General features: G+C 40.0%; 1 protein-coding gene across 3 annotated transcripts in view; it reads left to right on the top strand.

Annotated features, from left to right (window-relative positions):
- The window catches only part of COL12A1 (collagen type XII alpha 1 chain), a 117,707-nt gene extending 91,380 nt beyond the window's left edge, over nt 1-26,327 (top strand). Inside the window, exons 52-66 of one of the 3 annotated variants that reach the window (XM_027550948.1) lie at nt 2,185-2,334; nt 4,348-4,425; nt 5,746-5,832; nt 7,254-7,307; nt 8,366-8,461; nt 9,717-9,770; nt 10,121-10,174; nt 14,268-14,321; nt 15,711-15,782; nt 19,669-19,704; nt 19,814-19,880; nt 20,982-21,170; nt 22,095-22,163; nt 22,947-23,117; nt 25,285-26,327. In XM_027550948.1, coding sequence (XP_027406749.1) covers nt 2,185-2,334; nt 4,348-4,425; nt 5,746-5,832; nt 7,254-7,307; nt 8,366-8,461; nt 9,717-9,770; nt 10,121-10,174; nt 14,268-14,321; nt 15,711-15,782; nt 19,669-19,704; nt 19,814-19,880; nt 20,982-21,170; nt 22,095-22,163; nt 22,947-23,117; nt 25,285-25,445 — 1,392 coding nt within the window. In that variant the 3' untranslated portion in view covers nt 25,446-26,327. Of the gene's footprint in view, nt 1-2,184; nt 2,335-4,347; nt 4,426-5,745; nt 5,833-7,253; nt 7,308-8,365; nt 8,462-9,716; nt 9,771-10,120; nt 10,175-14,267; nt 14,322-15,710; nt 15,783-19,668; nt 19,705-19,813; nt 19,881-20,981; nt 21,171-22,094; nt 22,164-22,946; nt 23,118-24,137 lie in introns of all 3 variants that reach the window. The other 2 variants (XM_027550949.1, XM_027550950.1) reach the window with 2 other exon arrangements.
- The last annotated feature ends 1,059 nt before the right edge of the window (nt 26,328-27,386 follow it).

The raw sequence follows: 27,386 nt of genomic DNA, 5'->3' as shown, positions 1-27,386 counted from the left end.
CTTTTTGGCAAGGACTGTTGCTGTTGTTCAGTTGCCCAGTCACGTCTGACTCTTTGCAACCCCATGGACTGCAGCGTGCCAAGCCTCCCTGTCCCTTCATCCTCTCCTGAAGTTTCCCAAGTTCATGTCCATGGCATTGGTGATGCCATCCAGCCATCTCATCTGATGCCCTCTTCTCCTTCTGCCCTCAATCTTTCTCAGCATCAGGGACTTTTCCAATGAGTTGGCAGGTATTCTGGACTAAGAAATTAAAAACCGAGTTTAGCAAAATCAGTGGAAGACATTCGAGGCTCCTTTTGTTCAGAGTATAACAATTTATTAATTGTATTTGAATAGTTCACTTGCTATAATTTATTTTTTAATAGTTATTATAAAATATTGACTATGTTCCCCACATTGTATAGTATATATTTGTAGCTTATTGTATACAAACCTCTTAATCCACTGCCCGTTTTGCCCCCCTGCCCTGCCACAGGTAACCACAAGTTTATTCTCTGCATCTGTCAGTCTTTTTTTTTTTTTTTTGAAAAGCTCTCTATCGTTTAAAGAGTCATCTCATCTACTATATTATCTCTGGCCATCTCAGGAAGAATACATTGTGGGGAAAATAAGAAATTATACTAATGTATAATAGCGGGAGGACTGAGACTCAGAGAGGTTCAGTTCAGTTCAGTCGCTCAGTCATGTCCGACTCTTTGCAACCCCATGAATCGCAGCACGCCAGGCCTCCCTGTCCATCACCAACTCCCGGAGTTCACTCAGACTCACGTCCATCGAGTCAGTGATGCCATCCAGCCATCTCATCCTCTGTAGGCCCCTTCTCCTCCTGCCCCCAATCCCTCCCAGCATCAGAGTCTTTTCCAATGAGTCAACTCTTCGCACGAGGTGGCCAAAGTACTGGAGTTTCAGCTTTAGCATCATTCCTTCCAAAGAAATCCCAGGGCTGATCTCCTTCAGAACGGACTGGTTGGATCTCCTTGCAGTCCAAGGGACTCTCAAGAGTCTTCTCCAACACCACAGTTCAAAAGCATCAATTCTTTAGCACTCAGCTTTCTTCACAGTCCAACTCTTGCATCCATACATGACCACTGGAAAAACCATAGTCTTGACTAGACGGACCTTTGTTGGCAAAGTAATGTCTCTGCTTTTGAATATGCTATCTAGGTTGGTCATAACTTTCCTTCCAAGGAGTAAGCGTCTTTTAATTTCATGGCTGCAGTCACCATCTGCAGTGATTTTGGAGCCCCAAAAAATAAAGTCTGCCACTGTTTCCACTGTTTCCCCATCTGTTTCCCATGAAGTGATGGGACCACATGCTATGATCTTCGTTTTCTGAATGTTGAGTTTTAAGCCAACTTTTTCACTCTCCTCTTTCACCTTCATCAAGAGGTTTTTTAGTTCCTCTTCAAGTGGTTCATTTAATTTGATATTGTTAAATTAAATGACATTGACACTGCAGCCTGGTTCTTGAATTTTTAGTTCAAGGCTCTTGATTTGGGATGAGAATAGCTTTCTGTTCAGTCGCTCAGTTGTGTCTGACTCTTTGTGACCCCATGGACTGCAGCATGCTAGGCCTCCCTGTCTGTCACCAGCTCCCAGAGTTTACTCAAACTTATGTCCATCAGTGATGCCATCCAACCATCTCATCCTCTGTCGTCCCCTTCTCCTTCCACTTTCAGTCTTTCCCAGCATCAGGGTCTTTTCAAATGAGTCAGTTCTTCACGTCAGGTGGCCAAAGTTTTGGAGTTTTAGCTTCAGCATCAGTCCTTCCAATGAATATTCATACTGATTTCCTTTAGAATGGACTGGTTGGATCTCCTTGCAGTCCAAGGGACTCTCAAGAGTCCTCTCCAACTCCACAGTTCAAAAGCATCAATTCTTCGGTGCTCAGCTCTCTTTATTGTCCAATTTTCTCATCCATACATGACTACTGGAAAAACCATAGCTGTGACTAGATGGACCTTTGTTGGCAAAGTAATGCTTTTTAATAAGCTTTGCTAAAAAGCTCTGCTTTTTAATAAGCTGTCTAGGTTGGTCATAGCTATTCTTCCAAGGAGCATACGTCTTTTAATTTCATAAATAGCTTTAAGTACACATTTTTTTAAAGTGTGATCTGATATATGTAGAAGTCAGCCATATTGTTCTGGGCAGAAATTTTATAATGGAAACGAATGATCTTTTTAGGTTCATATCGTAGTGACCTCGAAAAGTGTTAAGATTTACATCGACTGCTATGAGATTGTAGAGAAGGATATCAAGGAAGCTGGAAATATCACCACTGACGGTTATGAAATTCTTGGAAAACTGCTTAAAGGGGAGAGGAAGTCAGCCACAGTAAGTAACACAGTTTTATTTTTCTTGGTACCTTGTATGAAGATAGAAATGACATTTTTCAAAGTAATTGGTACTTTTTCTTTTCCCTCGATGATATTTTTAATTGTTTTATATCTTGGTTAGATAGAAACACTGGAAGTTACACTGAGGTAATACGCTCCTGACAAAACATGATAATGTGCTTTACTGCTAGAAGCAAATTAAGATGTCAGGGCAGCAGAGAACATCATGTAGTTGACTTGAAACTGAATCAAACTGGAGAGTACAGCACAAACCGTTGCCAGGAGAATTAGTGAAATGTAAACGAATTCATTTTTTTGCTCTTCAAAAGTAGGAACTGTTGACACAGCTTTGTGCATTCAGGACATTTTGCATTTGTGGACTCTGGCTGTGACTGTCACAGAGCTACGCTCCCTCACAGAGGGGTCAGGCCTGCCTCAGAAGGAAGATGAGTGTAGGGTGGCAGCCGCCTCACAACTGTCATTGGCTTGTTTGAGGCGGGGGCTTGCCAACCCTTTTACAATGCTATTTAGTAATAAACTGTTAAAACCTGAGGTTTTCACTGTCCCAGGCTAAGTTCATAATAAATGTTGATTAATAATAACATTGTTCTGAAAGCAAGACTACTATTTTTGGCTTCTATTATTTTTTAAGATAATTTTACTTGTTTATTTCTGGCTGTGCTTGGTCTTCGTTGCTATTAGGCTTTTCCCTTGCTGTGACAGATGGGGGCCACCCTCTGGTCGTGGCGTTTGGCTTCTTGTTGCCGAGGCTTCTCTTGTGGTAGAGGACGGGCTCTAGGGCATGTGCTGCTCTAGTTGCATCACATGGGCTCAGTAGTTTCGACTCCCAGGCTCTCCAGCACAGGCTCAATATTGTGGTGCATGGGGTTAGTTGCTACATGGAATGTGGGATCTTCCCAGATCGGGGATTGAACCTGTGTCTCCTGCATTGGCAGATGGATTCTTTACTGCTGAGCCACCAGAGAAGCCCTTCTATTATTTTTTAAAATTGCTTTCACTGAGCTTAGCTTTCTTTCATGGACAGAATTTTCGTCTCTATTCAGAAATGAAATTTTTAACCCTGAATGTAGAACTTGAACTTGCAAACACTCTTAGCTTTCACCATGTGAAGTTGAAGTTGCTCAGTCGTGTCCAACTCTTTGTGACCTCATGGACTATAGCCCACCAGGCTCTTCCATCCATGGAATTTTCCAGGCAAGAGTACTGGAGTGGGTTGCCATTTCCTTCTCCAGGGGATCTTCCTGACCCAGGGATTGAACCCAGGTCTCCCAGGTTGCAGGCAGATGCTTTACCCTCAGAGCCACGAGGGAAGAACTAGTTTTTAGTGCAAATAATATAATTGCAATTAAAATCATTTATTGAATATTGGGTTTAGTATTTAAATAGAACAAGTTTATAAAGGAAAGAATGACTATATCTAAGTGACCTTTTCTTTTTTATCCAAAGAACTCTGTTTTTTAAGTGTAGAAAGATAGAAAATATATGTATATTGAAATAGTTAAGCTGAAGGTAAACATGAAATTATCAGTTAGCCCCTAGGTAAGAATTTATAAGAAACAGAGCATCAATTTAAGAATAAGTGAAGAATTTTTTAAAATGTTACTTTTTTTTTTTAACAGAGGTAGACTCTTAAAAGTTGATTTAAATGTGTGTAGCCTTCAAATTAAAATTCTGATTTAAATGCACTCATCATTTTTAAGGATATAAAGAAATCAATGTTCTCTTAAAAAAGAAAAACCTCAATGAGACATTTCATTTTAGCCAAGGAAATGAATCAGAAGTGGGATTATCACATATGCATTTTGCTTTACTGTCCCTTTCTCTGAGGCATAGGTTTTTTTGTTCTTAGGAGGTAAGGATCACACTGCTCTCATTGCCTGGACCCTCTAGAGAGTCTGTGTGAGAAGTTGGCAGAGGTTAAAATGTGGAAATGTTAATATGAAATGTTTTTCACGCATCTTTAGCTCACGTTGCTGTTGGTTGTTTACAGTTCCAAATCCAGAATTTTGATATTGTCTGCAGTCCGGTGTGGACCAGTAGAGACAGATGCTGTGATATTCCCTCCAGAGTAAGTGAAACAGAATGAAATTTTGTCATGGTTTTATTAGTATTCAAGGAATAAGAAATGTGGATGAGGATGGCCTGGGAGAGGAACTATCCTCAGCAGCTGCATGTTAGGATGGAGCCAGGGACACACGTGGTGTGCGTGCTCATTAACGACCGCAGCTCAGGCTGGGACCCCTCCCTCAAAAGTCAAGAATGTAGAGGGCCGCATCTGGAAATTCTCCCTAACAGCTAAAGTGGTTAGGCATAGTCAGAAAAGTCCTGCTTTAATCAGCATGTCTGATAAACCCATTTACTGCAGAGTCCTCCTATTGCTTGTAAAATACCAGCATTTTACAGTAAATGCTTATTAAATCCTTTACAGGATCAGCCATCATACCTCTCTGGATGTCTAAGTAGAAATGCTCGAGTGATGGCCTTCCCGCATATTATCTGTGTAGGTGGTGATGGTTACAAAGTTGAATGCTGAAGATGGATTTGAAGTTCTAGGCAAACAGTGAGCTGCACACACCCACAAAATAAGTGTGCATTATTTACTCAACAAATACTTACTGAACACCTGTTATAAGCCAGGCACTATCCTGTGTGCTGGGGTTACAGCAGTGAAAGGGAATATTCTAGTGAAAGGCAGAGGAAGAGGAGGAGTTATTAAGTATGTTATCGAGTGAAAAGTCATAGAAAACAAACCAGGGTACAAGGATAGGTAGCCAGGTGAGTACCCTCAGCCCTCAGGGAGAAGGTGAGATTTAAGCAGAGACCTGAGTGAAGTGAGGGGACAAGCAATGTGGATAATGGAGAAAGAGCATTCCAACCAGAGGTGACTGTAAGTGTAAAGGCCCTAAGGCCACAAGCTGCCCTGAACATCTGAGAAGCAAGAAGCGGATGAGAGGGGCTGGGGCAGAGTGAAGGAGAGGGGAGGTGGTGGGCAGTGGGGGGGGGCAAGGTGGTGGGGTGCTGTTTTGCAGACTGTGTAAGGCCTATAGGCTGTGGAAGGGATTTTAAATTTTATTCTGAATGAAATGGGCATCCATATCTGAAACACTCAGCATTTCTCTAATACCAGACTAGAGAGAATTGGATTAGTTTACCAGGGGTCCCGATGATGGTTTTGTAAACATATCTTACGTGAGATTTCCTAAAGCAAAACTTGTAAAGACATAAAGGGGCATAGCAAGATTGGGCGTAAGACTTTGTAATCATAATTAAAAATTATTCTTTTAAGTTGGGAAATAGATTTCCTTATGTGTATAAGATAAGTGGGTGTGGCGGATAAGAGGTATGTTTACTTTCAATTCAGAGATAAATATTCTTTTCCAAATTTCAGAGAGATGAAGCAAAATGCCCAGCTCTTCCGAACGCTTGCACGTGTACACAGGACAGCGTTGGACCTCCGGGACCCCCCGGCCCTGCAGTAAGGAGACTCCAGTAGTCCTTCTAGTATTTCCAGTTAAATCTTTGGCATAATCATCCTTTGGTCAGTGTGTTGCGCATAAAATGCTTCTAGCTACTGGTGTGTTGTAGGACAGAACAAGATGAATTGCAGACCATTTTCACGGCACATCTTGAGATCTGAACTGGAGTAAATCCAGAAGAAAATCTGAAAGCATTTGAACACATTTCTCTACTCACATGAGAATGAATGATATGGGCTAGCATTCAAGAGCTTTTCAGGATATGGATTTGGGTTTCTCTCTTTAATTACATGATTTTGAAAATTCCTTACATTTCCTGAAAGCTTCTTGTACCTATGTGTGGAGCCATGATTGAGAAGCTGACCCAAAAAAACTTTAGAGCCTAGGATATGTGTGTTATTAGCAAGCATATCATAGAATAACATATAGAGGATAATTTATGTATGTGATGATATCATAAACTCTGGGTGAAAGTGTTGGGGTTAGGAATAACCTGAGTGAGAAGACTGACCAGGTCTTTCCATGGGGTGGAGGGGAGACCAATAAAATGCAATGCAAAACACTGAAGAGTACAGTGTTAGATCTTGTTGATCAATCACATGTGACCTGGGCTGGTTTTTCAGAATGGAAGTGGTACCACTAAGCTTTATTGACCTCTTTTAAGAATATGGGTTAATTAACATAGAAACAGTTTAAAGAGCCTCAGAACACCAGATTTTACTGTACATGGTTGTTAACAAATAATGTAAATTGATTTTAGGTTAATTACAAACCAGCTCCTCATATATGGAATCCAAATATATCTGGAATTAACATCATTTATTTTCTTTAATTAATAGTGACTTACCTGATTTATATTTATAATCATAAAATTATAGCTTGGATGTGACTTCGATGTTTTTGAGAAGTAGGAATTTTTTTTCCTAATTGTAAGATAACGTTGTTGGATATCAGTACCATGTTTATTTCCTCTTTGTTCAGTGAACAGGTCTCTGAATTCCTGTTACTAAATTACATGTTGTGAGATTCTGAGAGAGTCTTGTTATTACATGTTATTTTGCCTGAAGAATACACTCATATAATTCCAAAATAGATTTTTTTCCCTTAGAAATGCTTAAATATTGTATTTAAAGTAATGCTTTTTTTTTTTAAGTAAACCTCAAATTTTCAAATCAGCTTCAAAATTTGCTAACAATTAAGGAAAGATTAGAATATAAAAATTAGATCCTTAAGAATGTTTTGAAATTCTCCTTTCCCATACATTTGTATGATAGAAAGTATTTATTTCCATATTTCATAAATAGCCGTAGAAGTATTGGTTGTCTGGAGTATGTGCTGCTTCTTAAAGCAATTTTTATGTATCAGCTTCTTCCTAGTTTTCTATGTTCACCCTAAAATGTTCTCTTACTATGTATTTTAGGGAGGACCTGGTGCTAAAGGTCCGAGAGGTGAAAGAGGTGTCAGTGGGGCAGTTGTAAGTATATTTTAGAGTGCATTTACGTTTTCACCTATATGTTGAAGTCTCATTATTCAAATTTCCGCTCACAGGGTAATGTGCCCTTAAACAAACTGATTCAAGTTTAGTGAGCCTTAGGCAATATATTGTGATCTCTGTCTTGCCTCTAGATATCAGAATGGTAGATTAGATTAGTCAGATAAAGGAATGTACAGGGGATGTCACAGAAGTGGGAACTGCCCATGGGAGATCTATAGAAGCACCTAAGGGCTCTGCTCTCATATGGGGAAGCAGAGGGGGAGACCTGGCCATCAGCTGGAAGACCCCCTTCAAGGAGCAGCGTCCCACTAGAGGGAGCTGAGGAGGGTTCATCTCTCTCAGAGAAAGAGCCAAGCCGGCCACATCTGCCTTCGCTGGGGGTCACTGGCCTCTTCTGCCGGTTCAAAACTGTCTCCGTAAGACAACTCCAGCATCTTGGGGGGATGTATTATGAAGGCGATGTGTAGTTTTTGTCATACTGTCATTAAGCTAACTCAGGAAAGTGAGGCTGGGGTGCTGACCCAGGGCTGTCTGACTCCAGGTTTGTCTTTTTCTACCTGGACACCCTGCAAAGAAGCTCCTGCTCTTTCCTTGCCTGATGTAGACATACGTTAGTCCCAGAAATCAGCCCAAGTCTAAGAGGAATCAGGACCAGCTCAAAAGAAATCAGATCTAGTGAATTTTGAGTTTTGATCTCTGAATGAATCTAGGACTATAGATATATAAATATATTTGATGTATTTTACTTTTTAAGAAACCTATTCCCATGTAAAAGTAGGTTGGGAAATTTAAGTGCTCTTGTGAATTTATTGTACTTTCCAATTCTTTTAGTGAGTAGTCAAAAGAAGAAAGGGATGACATTAATAAATACTTTTATATTGGGTTAGCCAAAAACTTCGTTTGGGTTTTCTGGTCAACCCAATAGATGGGGCGATTTCTCAAACGTTTGCAGATTCTGATTGGTATCTGAGAGTTGTGAAGACAGCCCTGGAAGGGCAGTCTATGACTCTGTGCTTGTTTCTCTGTTCTGTATGTAGGGCCCCCCTGGTCCTCGTGGAGATACAGGTCCTCCTGGGCCCCAGGGTCCTCCAGGCCCTCAGGGACCCAATGGCCTCTCTATTCCCGGTGAACAAGTAAGTACAAAGGCTTTCTGTATGAAATGAGGATGGTGGATTAATGCTGAATTTAACTGGAACATTTTCTACTCTATTTTGCCAAATTCAAGTGTTTTTTCAGAAAACTCAACAAGTTTAGTCATTGAGATGACTTCCTGTGACTGTAATTTCAGATATGTAAATAGCATATGTAATAATATGTAACTATGTAGGAAAAATTGTTGCTACTTCTTTGACCTTTAAAAATTATTTTAATAAGTAATGCAAATATCCTTTAATATCCTGAAAGCTTTGAAATGGCTTTGAGTCTGTGGCAGGCCCTAGGGTTCTGTCTGATATTTATGACTTATTTATCTAGGTCATTACTTCAATAAAAATTTGTTTTATTCCAAATGCCAATCTGAACTTAGGAGAAGTGTCTTACCTTTTAAGGCTGGTGTTTTATTTAACTACTTTTTTCTATACTTTAAGATAAAACAAATACAGCATATGAATAAGAATCCAGATAATTACATAGTTTTAAGTCTAAGCTCCCTTTGAAGACCTTTTTTTTTTTTTTTTGCATTTAGAGAAAAAATAATCTATATCAGATATAGCTAGAAATGAAACATTTGAAAGAATTGGATTTTTTTTTTTTTCACTCAAAACGGTTGAATGCAGGATTTCCCTGGGGGTCCAGTGGTTAAGACTGAGAGCTGCCACTGCAGGGGGCACAGGTTGAATCTCTGGTCAGGGAACTAAGACCCTGGTACCTCTCAGTGCAGCTGTAAAACAGGAACAGGGTTGAATGCATCTACTTTTAGCTTCGTACATCCCCAGGGGAGTTTGGGGGAGCTTTATTTCTATTTATTTTCTTATTACTACTATTAAATTATCAGCTTTAATTCAGATTTGCCTATTAACAAGTGTCTTTTAGCATGTAGTTATACAGAACAAAATTATGTTACAGTTCATTGACTCTCCATTACAGTTAGCACCAAATTAAATATGTTAAATAATAAAAATAGTTTCCCCTTCAACTTGGGTTCTTTTAAAAAAGGCATATTATCCCATGATTACATAAAATGATCCCACAACATGATAAATGGAAATTATAACAGCATTTGTAGTTTAAAAAGTGAGCATCAGTCCCCAAAATAATTTATTCATCTCCCTTCACAAATATGCTTCATTGGATTTATGAAGTGATAGAGATTTCAGGAATGACTCATGTCTTCCCTTTCACTTAATTTCTGTAAAATGCTGAGACCTGTTTTCCCACTGCTTGCTCCAGGGTCGCCAGGGAATGAAGGGCGATGCCGGAGAGCCAGGACTTCCAGGCAGGACTGTGAGTTGTTCTTCACCTTGCCTTTTCTTGACTCGTCAAGTGTTCTTTGCAAAGTTGCCCTTGTAGTGCCTCAGAAGGTGAACCAAGGTTAAGCCGCAGAGCAGAAGCCTGGCCATTTTCCATTCCGTCGCCTGGTCTGAGGCTTCAGGCTGGGGCTGTGCAGTCAGGTCTGGGCTTGTTGACTGAGCTAGCGTCTAGCCCTCAGGCTGGCTCTGCGCTCAGTACTGAGTTTCTGTTCCTTCTCAGAGTCCCCTGACTTTTCTGCCAAACATTTTGGAGAAGGACATGAATTCCTTTCCTCACACAAGAAGTTTATTACAGTGTTTTCTTGCTTGTTTCCTTTTGTGTAGGGAACTCCAGGATTACCTGGCCCACCAGGACCAATGGGCCCTCCAGGAGACAGAGTAAGTTTTCTTGCATGGCCTCTAACGACATGATTATTGCCTATTAATTAACCCCCCATCCCAAAGTTCAGTTGGTGTGGCTGGAAATGGCAGAGTTCACATATCTCATAGGAGGCAGAAAAGCTAATATCAGTGGACCAACTGACACCAGGACAATCTCAAGGTCTATGAAACAAAATGGTGGGACTTTAAATGAGTTGTTAGAATTTTGGAAATTTTAAAAAATTTAGCATGCTCTGAAAACCAACGACTTTTGGTTCATTGGAAAGAGATTCAAGAATCCTAGAAAATTGCATTAAATCTGAAAATTAAAATTTTTTTATGAGGCATCTTTTATGTAACTCTAAGAATAGTCTTGATTCCCTTGGCACTTTGTATGTGGTCAGGGACATCTTTTCTACATCTTTAGAACTCAGATACCATCTGCAGGCCTCTGTGATGGATAGCACCTGGAACTTAGTAGGAATTTTGCTTTTTTATGGCAGATCTCAGGTCTGTTCTTGAGTTATGAGGAAATCAGTACAGGAGACCCAATTTTTTCTATGACAAGTAGATGAGAAGCACAGTGAGTTCTGTGCTCTGTTTAATGTTACAGAAACATTTGGTTTCATAGGAGACCACAGATGCTTTAATAGAAGGTTTTAGAGCTGCTCAGAACCAAGTCACTAATGACTTCAGCACCTTCTAGTTTAGACAGCAGTCTGAGTGTTGTCTGTATTCTGACTAATCAAGTCAAAACATAAGGCTAGCAGCAGGCTCTGAGAGGGCCAGGGCTAAGACACCATGGGGCAGAAGAGTTGGGCCAAAGAAGAGATGGAGCAAAGTTTTGCCCAGATAATACCAAATGTTGGATGATTTGCCAATGAAATTTATTTGCTCCAATGCCTACTCTTGAATTTATGAGAAAATGAGGTCAAAGAGAAAACTATTCTCTGGGAGCCTGGGACCTGCTGGCACTTATACATGTTCTTCTGACTCTTTGGAGACTGGCACTCTAGTTTTATTTGAATTCTTGTCTTATAATAAAGGACCACAATGATATTGCAAGGGTGACCAATTGGTCTATACAATTAGTCAACAAAACCAAAAATATCACAGTCAGGAAGTAATAATGGATATTGAATATAGTTCAGTGTCCTATGATAAACCATGATAAGAAAGAATATGAAAAAGAATATATATGTATAACTGAGTCACCTTGCTGTATAACAGAAATTAAATACAACATTGTAGATCAACTATACTCCAATAAAAAAACAAAAAAACAAAAAAAACAGAAGTAATGATGGGCTGCCTCCCTTGCCACTGCTACTACGAAAGCCATGTTGGGTTGGCACGTGATTCAGCATGGGTTCCATGCAGACTCGCTGGGTGGTCAGTGCCCACCCCATCAACATGCTTCTCCTGAGCTGGTGGTCAGGCAGCCATCCCCACCATCACTGCTTCCCTGAAAGTGAGGGGTGGGAAGGACAGTGTTTTTCAGTCTCACATTTTAATCTGTGAATCCAGCTTTGTGGTGAGGCAACCCAGGACCCTCATGTTGAGAGTGAGGAAGGTTTTCAGGAAATTATTCGTCCTTTTTCCATCACAGCCTTGTACCTACAACTCAGTTTCCTGTCACTAATGCTGGGAGTAGGAGTCACAGCTGATGGAACATAAAACGGTTTTGGAAAGTTAGACTTTGGGTGCAGACATCTCAGCCAAAAGAGAAAGGGAGACAGAGAGTGGAAGGAAGGAATGAAGAAAGAAAGGAAGGAAGAAACTTGAACCCTGTGGTGGGAGAGAAGAGAATAAACTCAGGAGAGCATGCCCAAGACCATGGTGATGAAGGAAGATGTCTCTAGCAAGGTGGAGTTGGTAGAAGCAAGAGGCTTAGGTTACCTTCAGCACAGATGGATTTTCAAATGAGCCACAGTTGTGGGGCCTGTTAGAAAGTAGCAAGACAAGTACATGTTCAGGCAAGTCATACACGTGCGTCTGTGAAAGCGACCACAGGTCCTCTCAGCCATCCTCCCATGGAGGGAAGCAGCAATAACTGCTGCAGCTTTGAAAATGGAAAGTAAAAAAAATAAAATTTGCAGCACAAAGTTCTGCAGATGGCTCAGTGTTAGCCCTTCTGAGGTCACCAGAATAGAATCTGCCTCATCCCAATTTAGGTATATGTTACTTCTAAGAGAAAATGACTTGGTTAGACCTAACTGTCCACCCATGAGTGAGTGGATAAAGAAGATGTGATATTTTTATATATGAATATGTGTTTAATATATATAATGGAATATTATTCTGTCTTAAAAGAAGAGGGAAATGCTATCATTTCCCAAAACATGGATAAACCTTGAACCTGGACATGCCACCTGAAATAAGCAAAGCACAGAAAGAGAAATACTGCATGATCTCACTTATGTATGAAATCTCAAAAAAACTGAACTCCTGGAAGCAGGTGGCTGCCAGGGGCTGAAAAAGAGGGCAAAATGGGGAGATATTAGACAAAGGATACAGAGTTGCAGTTATGCCAGATAAGTTCTGGAGATCTAATGTACATTATGGTGACTATAGTTAATACTATATTGTGTACTTGAAATTTGCTAATAGAGTGTATCTTAAATAGTCTCACCACATAAAAAATGATAGCTCTGTGAGGTGATGGGTGTTATCTTGTTTGTGGTAATCATTTCACAATGTCTACATGTATCAAAACATCACGTGTACACCATAAATATATATGATTTTAATTTGTCAATTATAGCTCAGTAAAGCAAGGAAAAAAGAGAAAATGGTTGATCAGGAAGTTCTTAGGATGACTGAAGGAGGATTATTCATAGACATGATACTTACCTTAAAAAATGAAAGAAAAAGAGTGTTTCCTACAGTGGTCGGAGGAAATTTAGATGACATTCAACTGTGCGAACCAGACTCGGAGCATTTTTGCTTCTTAAGTGGCTCCCAGGAGTGGTGTTGATGTTATATCAGATGAATTTAGAGTCTGTTTTTTGTTAAGCAGGCCTAGATCTTCCAGAAAACAGTCTGAAATGTTTATCTCTATAAGTTTCTGAATTTTTTTGAAGGGACAGACTATTTCTAATGCAATTTTAAAGAAATCATTTAAACTTCCTCTTTTGTAAAAATCGATGGCAGTGTGGATACTTAATGCAGGCAGTGATCCAAATGTTCTTAACTTTTTGCTAGGATCCAAGAATATGCATAAAATTATCACTTATTCTCAAAGGAGGCAAAAATTTCCTTTGACAGAGGAATGCAGCAACCATAAAAAACTGCCTGACTCAGAAATCCTCGGCTGGATTTCAGAGGTCTGCACTTGGGATGAGTACTAAGCGGGCAGTGAGTGACTCATTCCAGGCAGAGGTCGTCTGGCACTGTGCAAGCTGCACAGAGATGCCCACCACTGCTGGGTACATCTCTCCTCTCAACCCGATCTGGTATGGGTCTAGCCTGTAAGTAAGATGAGGAGAGATGGACCACTAAACAATTAAGTGAGGACTGAAGATTTCCTTTCTTTTTGAGTGGTGGAGTTAAGATAGTTTTGCCTCTTTCTTGGAGAGGAGGAGAGAAATCAGCCAGGAGTGAAGCAACAGTGGTCCTGTCCTGGCTGTCTGGAAACAAGGAAGGGAGTTTTCTGACCAGGTGGTTGGCCTCTCCTGCATCTTCTATGATGTCACCTGGTTTCCTCAGCAACATTCCCTTCATCCTATTTTGATCGTTCCCAGGCCAGTTCGTGGACGTTGACTTTTCAGTAGAAAGGGCTAGTCTTCCTGTAGATTTCTTTATACTCTTACAAAAGCAAAAGTTAGTATCTTCATAATAGGAAACTGCCTTCTTTGGAGAAGACTAGTTTAATTCTTAAAACGATTTTATTTGTAACCCTATAAATGACTGAGTTTAGAACTGAATTATTCAGTAAAAGGCATAACTTAAATGGAAACCATTTTTTTTTGCATATTTGTCTTTATATTGAAAAGTTACCTGCAGTTGGGTTAAATCCCTCACCTGTCACTTTTATCATCCTGTTTAGTTTCTTTCCATTTTGCTTGGTCATTATTTCACTAATCCACACATAATTTCATTTTTACAATAGGGCTTTACTGGAAAAGATGGAGCAATGGGACCCAGGGGTCCCCCTGGACCACCGGTAAGAATGGAATGCGTGACACTCGTCTCCCTGTCCTGACCCCCTACCCCAACTCGCTAGGAAAAAACTCAGTAACCTGACCTTTGAGGCATGTTCCATTTGTGCTGTGGACCACACGGTTGAGGGACCTGCTTGTTTTTATTCTCCTAAAACAAAATCGGCTAGAAAAAACAGATGTGTTAAAATAGAGAGTCTTTCTGTTTAATGAAGTTATATTTGAAAAACAAAAATATCCCTAACTGGTTAGTGCTCTAGTTCCTTCCATGTGTACATTAAGTGGTGGGTTTTATGATCTTGCTGGTCATTTCCTGTTCTAGAATTATGAGTCTGTAGCTTATGATATTTGAATTTTAAGGATATTAATTACTGAACAGTTTTAAGTCATTCAGAGGATGTAATTCTTACTGAGTAGGTTTTCTAATTAAGATCTTTGGGAAAAATACTGAAGCCAATGACTCTGAAAGAAATATCTGTATACTTGCCTCCGGGTAAGATTGCAATTACGTTGTTGGAGGTAATGGATGCTCTTCATGGCTTCTCGCTAGATATGAATGATTCATGTTTAATATATATGTTCTCAAGTAGAGTTGAAAATGTATAGTAAACTTTCATTTAAAGTATTTACTACAGAGATTAAAATGTATATGATTGATGAATAGAAGATTGTTTTACAGAAATCTGATGATTCCATTTTAAGGAAGTTTTAGCTTTAGAAGATAATGTATTGTCTAGCAATATTATAAACATTTTTACTAAAATATGGCTGTGTGAAAGTCGCTCAGTCATGTCTGAGTCTTTGCCACCCCACAGACTAAACTATGGCTAAAGTTTCTTAAAGTTGTGCTAAAAGGGAGAAATTCTTACGGTTTTGATGGGTTTGAGGGTGCTGATATGATAGAAGAGAATTACGCTTTATTTGAATGCACCAAAGAAAAACTTAGTTTCTAGGCTGAGCTACGACTTCTTGGAGATGAACTCCACAACATGGTGCTCAGATACCTTCTCAATTTCTTCCCCAAACAAAATTTTCATTCCTGTCTTTTGATGTGTTTTCTATTTTGATAACAGAAATAAATGAAAAGAAATTGCTTTCTGTAAATTCACTTAGTAGCCAATTTACTAGGATCCCAGTCTGTGAATGGTTAAACTGATTGAAAACAGTATATGTATATATTTCTCAAATGATCTCAAGTGTATTTTTCAACTATACACTCCATAAAGATTGAATATGAATTTTCAATATTTTTTTCCTCCATGTTATCTTAAATTTAATTTTATTCTTCCTTAATGTGCTGAAAGCTTTCAAAACCCTCTGTGCTTTGTTAGTTTACTTTACATGGGACTCCTCTTTCATGGTAACCTTTTGTTTTCTCTGCCTGTGTCTTGCAGGGAAGTCCAGGCTCTCCAGGAGTCACAGGACCAAGTGGGAAACCAGGAAAGCCCGGAGATCACGGCAGACCAGTAAGTGGATGGCTTGCATGCCTAGTCATTCCACTGTGAGTGATGAAGAGACTGCAAGACTGTGGCATATTTATGTTATCTCTGCTGTAATACTTTTGAAGCATTTGTTGAAACTATGCTAAACCCATGGATTTAACTCAGTACTAGTTCTAAAATTTTTCTCTCCAAGTTATAACATTCTGGGATGAAAACTGTGGTCATAGGGTTTCTTTAAAAGGAGAATGAGATTATGAGCCAAGACACATATTTCTGCACTGTATAAACACTCAGAGCTGGGTCAGCAGAATCATTCTTTTTATTTAGGAGTGGTATGCAGCTTAAGACAGAAAAACATGATGGTGCATGGCGCCCCCGTGGATGCTCTGCAAGTTAACCCTTTGTGAACGTCCTGTGGCCTCTTCTATGGAGGATGCTAGAGCACTAGCCCCAGAATTAAAAGAATTTATCTAATCCATTGTCTTACTTTTTTACACTGCCCTGCTCCAACTCATATCTAGTTTAACTTTCTTTTTATCAGATGTTTTGATTAAAATAATAGTTGAGTTGCTGCTGCTGCTAAGTCGCTTCAGTCGTGTCCGACTCTGTGCGACCCCATAGACGGCAGCCCACCAGGCTCCCCCGTCCCTGGGATTCTCCAGGCAGGAACACTGGAGTGGGTTGCCATTTCCCTCTCCAATGCATGAAAGTGAAAAGTGAAAGTGAAGTTGCTCAGTCGTGTCCAACTCCTAGCGACCCCATGGACTGCAGCCCACCAGGCTCCTCCGTCCATGGGATTTCCAGGCAAGAGTACTGGAGTGGGGTGCCATCGCCTTCTCCAACAGTGGAGCTGGTATAATGCATATCTTCTATTTGCAAATTTAGAAATCCAAAACTGAATGCTTCCCAGGTGGCGCTAGTAGTAAAGACTCTGCCTGCCAATGCAAGAGACAGGAGTTTGATCCCTGGGTCGGGGAGATCCCCTAGAGTAGGAAATGGCAATCCCTTCCAGTTTTCTTGGCTGGAAAATTCTATGGACAGAGGAGCCTGGTGGGCTACAGTCCATGGGGTCGTAAAGAGTCAGGCAAGACTGAGCGACTGAGCACATATTTGTAATGATTGTTGGGCTCCATATTCTTCCTTACAAGCTCTTCCCTATTTATGTCTATGAAGAATAAATTTATTTTAAGCAGTTTTTTGAGTAGAATTCTGAAATATAAAAATTTATTTCAGAGATCATGAAGTCCGATATTAGTAATGACACACCTATCAGAGCTGTTCTCTGAATGGAACTTCTCTCAAGTATTGTCCAAGTTAAAAAAAAAAGTATAAACCCAAGTATAAACCCAAGTTAAAAAAGTTTAAACTCCGGGAGTTGGTGATGGACAGGGAGGCCTGGTGTGCTGCTATTCATGGGGTCGCAAAGAGTCGGACACGACTGAGCGACTGAACTGAACTGAACTGAACTTAGGGTAGAATCTTTATGTGCCATGGTGCTCCTTCTACGTTTACATAAAATTAAGCAAGCAGCATAATGATGAAAGGCCTCCTGATATGCCTCATACTCTGTGTATACTCTAGCACGACTTTATCACTCTCTTTTCATTAATGAATCATGGCAGAAACTTCACAAGAGCGGTTAAAAGTGCATGGAACTTTTCAACCCATTCAGAATTCACAGAACTTTTCAACCCATTCAGAATTCTATTTCTTTTTATGATGACCAAAAATAGAGTTTAACATAAGAATATCACTGATGTAATTGATGGCTGCAGCTAGAAACCTGAAAGAAATTTCTACTTCCTTTACTTGAAATGAGATCTCAAGATACTGGCAATAAAGATGAGTTCTAAATGGTACATACTAGACCAATCTCAGAAAGGCAGTAAATTAAAACAAAACAAAACAACAAATGGGAACAAAGTAGCAGTTAAGGCAAAAAAGATTCCCTGAAATTTACAAAAGGCTCCAAGCTAAATAATGTTTCCATGGGAGTCCAGTACTTTTGGTAAGGGGAGAGTCAAGCTCCAGTTTTTCTTATAAGTACAATTTGGTGACATTTATCTGGATGTTATCTACCCTGTTTCCTTCCTTTAACCATCCTTTTAAGGTGGTAAGTTGCCCCTCCTTTTCTTCTGTTTTCTATTTGCGTTTAGTTTCTAAAATCAAAACTAGCAGTTCCATGTTATAAAGGTCTTAGCAGGGAACTTAGCTCAGTCACTGTTAACTTGTCATTAGCGCTTGTATGCAGAGTTGTCTTCCTGTTAACGTACAATACCTGATGTTGTATAGTGGATGTTTCCAAGAACTGCTGATGGAATATTTTTATTCCTTTACTCAACACCCTTTGGTTTGGTGCCTAACTGTGCTAGCTGGCATTCTAGGGTCTGGATAAAACCATAAACAGGGCGAAGTCCTTGCCCTCATGGAGATCCTAGTGGGGGATATAGACCAAAAATGTAAATACATAATATAGTTTCTGGTGATGATGAGTGATATGAAAAAAAGAGACACAGAGTAAGGGGTTAGGGGCTCATTATGGTGGTGTGAAGGGGCTATTTCAGATGCAGCGGTCAGGGAGCCTGTCCGAGCAGGTGCAGTGAGGCTGGGAGCATCTGTGGGAACGTTATTTCAGGTGTGGGGAAAGATGAACAAAGGCTGAGGGAGGTGAGTGTGGCACGTGGGTGGAACAGCGGAGGGATCCGAGCACCTGAAGTGAAGGAAGTGAGGAGAGGCGACGTCAGTACCCGGGCAGAGGCCATCACGTGGTCTATCCAGCCCACACTTATTCTAAGTGTGATAAGAAGCCTTTGGAGCCAAGAGTGACATGGGCTGATTTTCCTCTTAAAAGTAACACTCTGGCTTCTCTGTGGAGAACAGACTTGAAAGGGGCAAAAATGGGAGAAAGGAAGACGAGTTGGATGGAAGTTGAGGAGTTGAGGCAAAAGTCTTGGAGACGGTAAGATGCAGTTTGGGATGTTATCTGAACATTAGATTTGTCAGTGGTGTGGGTATTCCTTTCAGGGGGTAGCCTGGAGATACACAGAAAGACAAAAACTTCTTCCACTAGAAGGCAGACTTTTTCCAAGATGTTCTTGTGGCCAGTGAGAGGCCTGACAGAACAGGAAAGGGGGCGGCAGAGGACGAGATGGTTGGATGGAATCACTGACTCAATGGACGTGAATTTGAGCAACCTCCGGGAGATACTGAAGGACAGGGTAGCCTGGTGTTCTGCAGTCCACGGGGTCGCAGAGACTTGGACACAACTTAGCAACTGAACAACAACAACAAATTCTGTAGTTCTGTTTGGATGTGGGACCACCATTTGGATTAAGTTCTTTAATAAGTGAGGCATGTAGCCCTTTCATATTCAGTGCACAAAATCACTAGAAGAAGTTGTTTAGTTAGAGATGCATGTTTAGTTAGGGAATTGATGGAAGGTCTTACTATTACAAGGTCTGGGTTCTTACTAGAACTGAACCAAGATTAACCTACAATAGCCAGTTGAGCTCCCCAGCCATCGTGACATGAAAAAAGGGTAGAATGGTAGCAAGTGCAATGTGACATGTATTTCAGTTCCAGATCTCTATTGTGACTGGGCATCATAAAATGCAGATGCAATACATAACTTCTGAACATGATCATAAAATTCACATCTCAGCACTATTTTGGAGGACACGTGCTTCTGAGAGAGGGAGAGAGAGAGAGAGAGAGAGAGAGAGAGAGAGAGGGAGACAGATTAGATTCCTTTTTACAGACAAGCAAAAAGTGAGTAACTTCAATGTGAACACGATGTGTGATTTTGCTACTTTGTTGGAAAGTAGACCTTGCTGTCTTTCATCATGTCCATTCATAAGTCATTTTAGACCGTGTTTGTCAGTTTGTAATATTTGAAATTCCTCTATTTCAGGGTCCATCAGGACTGAAAGGAGAGAAAGGCGACAGAGTATGTATTTCTTAAAATTTGACTCACAAGTTTATTTTGTGTGTTAAACATTGAACTCTGGAACTATGAAAATAATATGCTGATCGTACTTGCTGATTTAATTCACTAGGGAGACATCGCTTCCCAGAACATGATGCGAGCAGTTGCAAGACAAGTCTGTGAACAATTGATAAGTGGTAAAATTTCTTTTCCTTTGAATATATGAGTGTTTAAGTTAATTGCAGGAAAATGCAGAGTATTTTCTAAGATACATACTTTCTAAGATAAATGTTTCTATTTCATTTTCACAACCTCTTTTTATACATTGTCAGATTTGTATCCTGTTAGATAAAGCTGATGATATTTTAATGATTGTCATCAAGATAAAACAGTAACCCAAGGTAAAATCATAGCCAGTTATCCTTATATTCAGTCTAATACAAAATCACATTTTAAAAGGACCTTTCAGTTTCAGCATTAGTATTTTTTACTGGGTTTCCATTGAAGCAGCAATCATTGCATCTTTTAAGTTATGACGTTTGAGTTTTACTAACTCTTAAGGAAGGAGGACCGTGGACCGTGGAGATTAATTTGATCCTGAAAAGTCCATGTTGATGGGGAACTTTTTATTGCCTCCTTTTGATTCACAGACTCTTTCTCCTTATTCGATGAAATTTATTAAGTGATAAGGCCCAGTGCCTGCAAACTGAGTGTGACCTCCAACTCAAGGCCCCCTTTTCAGAAGTTTTAGGCCAGCTTTCTCCCAGGGCGGTTCCGAGGAGCACCTGCTTTAGAATCACTGATGCTGCGTGTGAGAAATGAGTTCCTTGGTCACCCTAAATCTGGTGAATCACTCTTTGGAGATGAGACCCAGAAATTTGTAGTGTTTGAAATAACTCACAGGTGATTTCAGTTTACACTAAAGCCTGATTATCACTGCTGTAGGCACACACACACAAATGCTGTCACTTATTGATTTTAAAAAAGGTTCTCTTTTGAGTGACATCATCGGGCAAAACCTTGGGGCTTCATATCAGACCCACGTTAAACTTTCACAAGTCTTTTATGTTTAGAGTAATGCTGATGGCTTACTAGACAGTTTTTGGTGTTCTTATCAGGGATCATTTTGTCTGGGATGACTGGAGTGTTTTATTTTAGGGTTGGGATTCTAATTAAAATGTTTGCCGGAGCGGGCAGGAACAGAGATGAATGTCACTAAGTACTAAGAGAAATCTGTTTCATGTCCTCATCCCCTCCTTTCTGGGTTTCTGACTAATAAGTCTTATTTTAATTTTTAGGTCAGATGAACAGATTCAATCAGATGCTGAACCAGATTCCAAATGATTACCACTCTAGTCGCAACCAGCCAGGCCCTCCAGGCCCCCCAGGCCCCCCCGGCAGCGCAGGAGCCAGAGGAGAACCAGGACCTGGGGGGCGGCCCGGCTTCCCAGGCACACCAGGGATGCAGGGGCCCCAGGGGGAACGAGGTAGGCAACAAGGAAGGAATCTGGAAGTGTAGAAGCTGGGTCGAAAAGTGTGTGGAAGGCTGAGCTTGGCAATCAACGCTGGTCTTGTTTGGACAGCCCCAGAAGAGTCACGCATCCCTTAACCTGTTTTTCTTTCTAGGCAGCTTCAGGCTATAGAGATCCTTATCTTAGAACACAGGAAGATTTTGTCAGGAGATCTCAGTCAAGACAATGCCGTTTTCTGATTGTTGTTGTTAGCGAGCAAAATTGTTTCTTGGCAAAGGGAATCAGGCGCTAAAACCTTATTAATTGTTTTGACTGGCAAGAGCTGGGCAGCAACTGAATGTAAGCAGCCTTACGATTTTAGATCCAAATTCTTCTGGTTCCTTTACTCAGGGTCTGGAACTGGTCTTATGTGTTTATTTGGCTTTAATTTCATGGTAGATAAGTATAATTGAAGGAGAAGAAGAAAAACAAGATTATCTGATTCCAGATGTTTCAGCATGCTGGGGACTGACTTTGTGAAAGTAGTGGTTAACAATTTGGGGAAAACCTAGATGTTTCTATAATTCTGATGGTTTAGCTGCCATCCTCATAGGGTTACTGAAGCTAAGGTACCTTTGAGATGTCTTCAGTGGGTTCTAATTCTTTATTCAAGATTTCTGTTCTTAATTACTGTTTCTAAAATAATATATTCGACATATTTGTTTTCTTCAAATAATTTTTCCCCTGAGTTGTAGCCAGATTTGTTTCTTGGCCATGAATCTGGAATTACCCAAATGTCTAGAAAGAATTTTGGCTTAAAAAGTGGACTTCTGTGAAAAATTGGGTTCTGCTTTTACTAAGGGAAATGAATTACTTGAATCAAATATTATCGTTCCGATGAAACCTACATTTTTCCCAGATAATTTTCCCTCTGTGTTTTACCATTTTGTCCTTGCTTAGGTTTGCCGGGAGAGAAAGGTGAAAGGGGTATTGGATCTCCAGGACCTCGAGGGCTGCCTGGCCCCCCAGGTAGGTTTTGCTGGTACATCAAACAAGAGAACATGTAAGGACTGAGAGAGCACACAACCCTCCTCAGAGGCACAAACTCATCCTGTGAGCTTCAGGCAGGCTGATCATCATGGTATATATTTGAGCAAGAAGTTCCTCTTGATCCTGCTCATTTTTATGTTTTGTTTAAAAAAAAGTTTCAGCACATTCTATTTAAGATTTACTGTAACTTTAATACATTAGGGTCTGAGTTTTAGTGACAGAGGGATGCTGTTTTCTTTTTATGGGATTTCTATTTTGTTTTTTTTCTACTTGTTTTGTTTGGCCTCACAGCTGTTAAGGATGGTGTCATTTCCTGTTCCTTCCGCTGTTCTTCAAGATGCTAATAGACTAATAGACTATTGCTAATGGACTGAGGAAATATATCCTCGTTGGAAATCCTGACATATCCAAGATTTCATTCACAGGCTTTTTATTGATGTTTTGGAAGGAAAGAATAGTTGTTCTATGCATTTTGTTTACTAGATTGAGAATGAATTGTTTTCTTCACTATAAGGTCCATGAGACCCTTGCAACCATGGTCAGCCCTGGAGGTTAAATCTTTACATTTGTGTTAACCAGGAGTAGGTATCAGTAGATTCAGAAGTAACATTGCTTCATACTGGTGATTTCTAAGGAAATATTTTCTTACTATATGCTAGAGAATCAGCTGGTCTTGAAGTAGTGGAGGTGCCAAAGTATTGCTGACTGCCTTAGGAGACGCATTTAACAAGAGGGGCAATACTTGTCTTAAACCCACAACAGGTCCACAAGGAGAATCGAGGACGGGTCCACCAGGGTCCACAGGTTCCAGAGGTCCTCCAGGTCCCCCTGGTCGTCCTGGAAACTCAGGTATCCGAGGCCCCCCGGGTCCTCCTGGATACTGTGACTCATCCCAGTGTGCCAGCATCCCATACAATGGACAAGGCTATCCAGGTATGTTGTTGCCATTATAAGGACCCAAATTCAACTGAATTAAAAAAACCTGTATGGAAATAAAGTTCCCTAGGATTGAAGGAAAGTTGATTTTAGGATTTCTTGAAGATAGAACCTCTTTCAGTTGTGTGTTTTGATTATATAGTAATAGTCTCTCTCAAAAGAATCAATGTTAATTTTAATGACATTATTTCACTGATAGAAGTTGAATATTTTCTCCTTCTTTCTATACTTCTGCATTTATCAAATCACAACATAAACTTTTCTGTTTCTCCTGATAGTTCAAAGAATGTTATTGAATTTTTTTTTTTTTTTTTTTTGCCTAAAAAAACCCTGTAGAATGCTAAGAATATATATAAAATTTGTTTTGGGAATCTAATGTGTAGGCAGACTATTTGATAACATAGTGGAGGCAACTGAAAATATTTCACTATTTCGCTTTGTCCATGAATTAGTATTTTATAAACTCTGGAACCTAATTTTTCAAGAGTTGGTCACGAAATTCTAATATTTGACAATTTGACAATTACAGGAGGCAGAAGTCTCTTAAGCCTGAATTCGGGGACTATGGGGACAGAGGCAGTATGCTGATTTAGAGATTAAAAAATTAATGCTGTGGGCAGTGGTCAGCAGTGACCTTTTTCATCAGTGCACCCTCAAGCATCTTGCAAGTTTTAAAAATGATATGCTGTTTGATATGGTTGGCTACTAGCAAGTACTGCATGAGTAGTTGAATATCTAAATATCTATATATCTATATATTTATGTGCATACTTACATATGACCAAAAAGAATCATGAATCTTAAGTTTCTTATGCAAACCATTCACAAAATTGTAATTTCATTCTTTATCAAAGAAATTTTAATTACCTCTGCCTTCTGGTATGTATGAGTAACTTGAAATATATGGATATATACATATATAATTTAACCATTACATACTTAAATGAATGTGTATAGATATTTTTTTTTTGCATAGTAATTCAACTTTTAAAAACTATCATCTTTGACCTGTTTCAGGTTCCGGCTAACAAATTTTCTAAGTCGCCAGTGCTGCTTACAGTTTGAATACATGAAAATCCTGTTTCTGAGATGTTTGCGCACGTGCTTATTAGAAAATGAGTCTGTATGGAAATCTCACCACAGATCTGGTTAACGAACCGGGTGGACATCATAAAGGAGGGTGGAGACTCTTTATACTAACTTGAATGAGACAAAAGCAGTGGTGTTAGTTTATAAGCCTGATGCATTTCAGTAATAATGTAGAAAAATATTATTTAAAAAAAAAGTTCAAACACAGCTCATGAGGCGCCTCGGTTGTGAAAGAGGCGCATAATAAAACTACTAACCGCGGAGATGATGCCATTTCGGGAAAAACAATTAACCTGGTTAAAGAGAAGTACCTTATGTAAATAATAAACTAATTATGGCTTGTAAATGATTTGTATGTGATACTGTCCACTAAAATCACTTAACAATTCTACAATCAGCTTCTGCCTGCCGCTTGCTCTCTGCCAGAATAACATCGAATTAGAATCTCCTCATCTCTTGCTTGTTAGCGATGTCTGATTATCTTATGTACATGTACTCTCATTTGGGTTTTTGTAATCATCCTTTTCAAACCAAAATTTTAGAATCCCTTTTTTTCTTCCTGTTTTGCTGTCGTCACGGGTGATCCTCACCCACCAGTTGTAACTCAGGCTGTGGGCCAGACAGCCACAGAAAACGTCGTGTACTGTATATTACTTGGTGATAATTGATTTTCACCTCCAGAGTTCAGTTTTAAGGAGCTAATATAACTTCCCCATCACTTGCTCATCTTTCCCAGTGGTTCTCTGAACTGAGGAATTTGAAGTCATGAAGTTACTTGGGGATTTGCAAAAAAATCCTACCTGGGTTGGTTGACAGTTTTCTTTGGCCCAGTTGCTGACCCTTTCCAGGTGTTTGTGCAATGATTGTATTTACTGCTGGACCTCTGAAGGTTACAAACAAGTGCCATTTCAGATCACCAAATTCTCTCTGCAAATGGAATCAGAACGTTGTAATTTCTCTGCCTTTATAGTCATGAGATTAAGACTGAAGTGCAGTCCCCTCGGGTGATGGTTTAGCTCTTGGTGTGTGTGTATTCTTCCAAATCATGCCATAACTGTAATGTTGAATCGGACAGAGCCCTACGTGCCCGAGGGCGGGCACGAGCCCTTCATCGTGCCGGTGGAGCCCGAGCGGACAGCGGACGAGTACGAGGACTACGGCGCCGACGAGCCCGCAGGCGAGCATCCTCCCCACGCGCGCTGGCGGCGCGCCCTGCCCCACCGCCCCCGGCAGTGACCCTGACCCCGCGCGCTTGCGCAACGCGGCCGGGCTGCGGGGAGGTGTTCGGATTCCCATTTACAGGTCAGACGGAGCAGTGGACGTCTTACCTGCCACGTTTCTTCCGGCGTTGCTTCATCGGAGAGTACCCTTTTTGACTGTTAGCGAACCTTGTTCCTGCAGGAAGCCTAGCTCGCTGCCCGCGCAGTCTGTAGAAGTCTTTTACCTTTGCCCTTGAAGTTGCTTGCAAGATCCTTTGTTCACAAAAGCTGCGGGGAGAGAACGTGCCTTGTGCCTTAATTAGGTAGCTCAGCAGGCAGCCTCAGTGAAACTCTTAAGCAGTTAAGTCCTGGAACCCAGAGCGATGGTGTATTTCGAGAAGGCAGTTTATCTTTTCCAATACTTACCTACAATTCAGTTACACACCCATCCAAGCAGTTTCCCTCGTAAAACCAAAAAAGAGGGAAAAGTCACTCCATTGCAACTGTTTATCTGCCTCTTCTATTCTCTGTCGTACATTAGGGCATAGAATGCTCTTATACATCTCTTTTTAAAAACCACAAACCTTAAGCCATGTAGCTGAAGTTGTTGTATCAACTGGACACAGTTCCATATTGCCTTAAACCTCCTTGTTTTAGACACGCTAACATTTATGCCAAATTGCAGATTATTCTGCAGAGATGGAATTGCATGTTTGTGTTGTATATTTAGTATGAACTTTTTTTTTTTCCAGAACATAATGTTTCTTAGTTATCAAAAGCAGTTGGAAAATGTTTGCAAGACTATGAACATAGAATTGCTGCTTTTATATTTTAACTGCAGATTGTGAATTTCACTGCCTTATATTATTTATTTCTGAAACAAAAGAGGCATTTTTCAATAAAACTACTGAAAATTTGACATGGTATGTTTTTTCTTTAATGTCCTTTGGGATTATTCAGGCCATTGTTACAACAAACAAGTTCATATCCTTGGATACGGTTACAAAGCTTGTTACTATTAAATTATGGTAAATAATGTTAGATTTTTAATGATATGGTGAAGTCATAGAAAGTAGTGAGAGAGCCTTTAAAGGCCCAGTAGATTCCAAAGGCTTTATTAGGAATGTAGAGGATATGTGGGTTGGTGGAAAAACAACTAAGTATCCTAGGAGACCCCAAACAACCAAACAGCCTTTAACAAGTCACATGATTTCACATGCACTTAACTCACTCTCCTATACCATACTTTACCCAGTAGCATGTTTAACTACAAAAAGAGTAATTCCTTAGTGATACCTTCTTTTGCATATTTTATGAATACAATAACATCATTTTAAATACCAAAGAAAACAATGTTCATTTGAAAGAACCAACATCAATTGAAGAGAGAAGTATTGAAAGAAAATTTTCCACAGAGCAAAACATAAGGTTTAAATACTTCCTGGACACTAAGATCAAAAAGACTAGATAAATGATTGTATTGTTTGATTAGGAGGTTTTAAGTAGGTCGCCAAATTCATAGTACTCACCTGTAATTTCCGATACATACATTTTAAAGTTGAAGGAGACCCCTGAGACCATCCCAGTCCAAGTCTTCACTTTAAGTGGGAAGAATCAGACTCACTTCATCAGTATCAGATCAAACCCTGTTCTCCTATATTTCAGGCAGTCTCCTGCATTGCAGGTGGATTCTTTACTGACTGAACCACCAGGGAAGCCCTAAAATCCTAAGATACCTCCTCATAAATCTGATTTTCCTCCATTGTTCCCATCAACCGCCAGTTTCTGAGGCTAGAATTTTGAGTGATTGTAAACTTTTTTCTCCTTGCACTTTTCACATCCAATTCATCAAGTCTAACTGACTGAGCTCCTACATACATATCTTAATCACCCCATTGTTACTACTCAATTTTAGACCCTTGGGATCTCTTACCAGGAGTGTAATCGCAGTCTCTTAAATGGTCTTTTTTTCCTGTAG

Source organism: Bos indicus x Bos taurus, chromosome 9 (genome assembly GCF_003369695.1).
Source record: "Bos indicus x Bos taurus breed Angus x Brahman F1 hybrid chromosome 9, Bos_hybrid_MaternalHap_v2.0, whole genome shotgun sequence".
In the NCBI taxonomy this organism is placed as follows: Eukaryota; Metazoa; Chordata; class Mammalia; order Artiodactyla; family Bovidae; genus Bos; species Bos indicus x Bos taurus.
The sequence above is the reverse complement of the archived record's forward strand: the minus strand, read 5'-3'. Positions and strand labels throughout refer to the sequence as shown.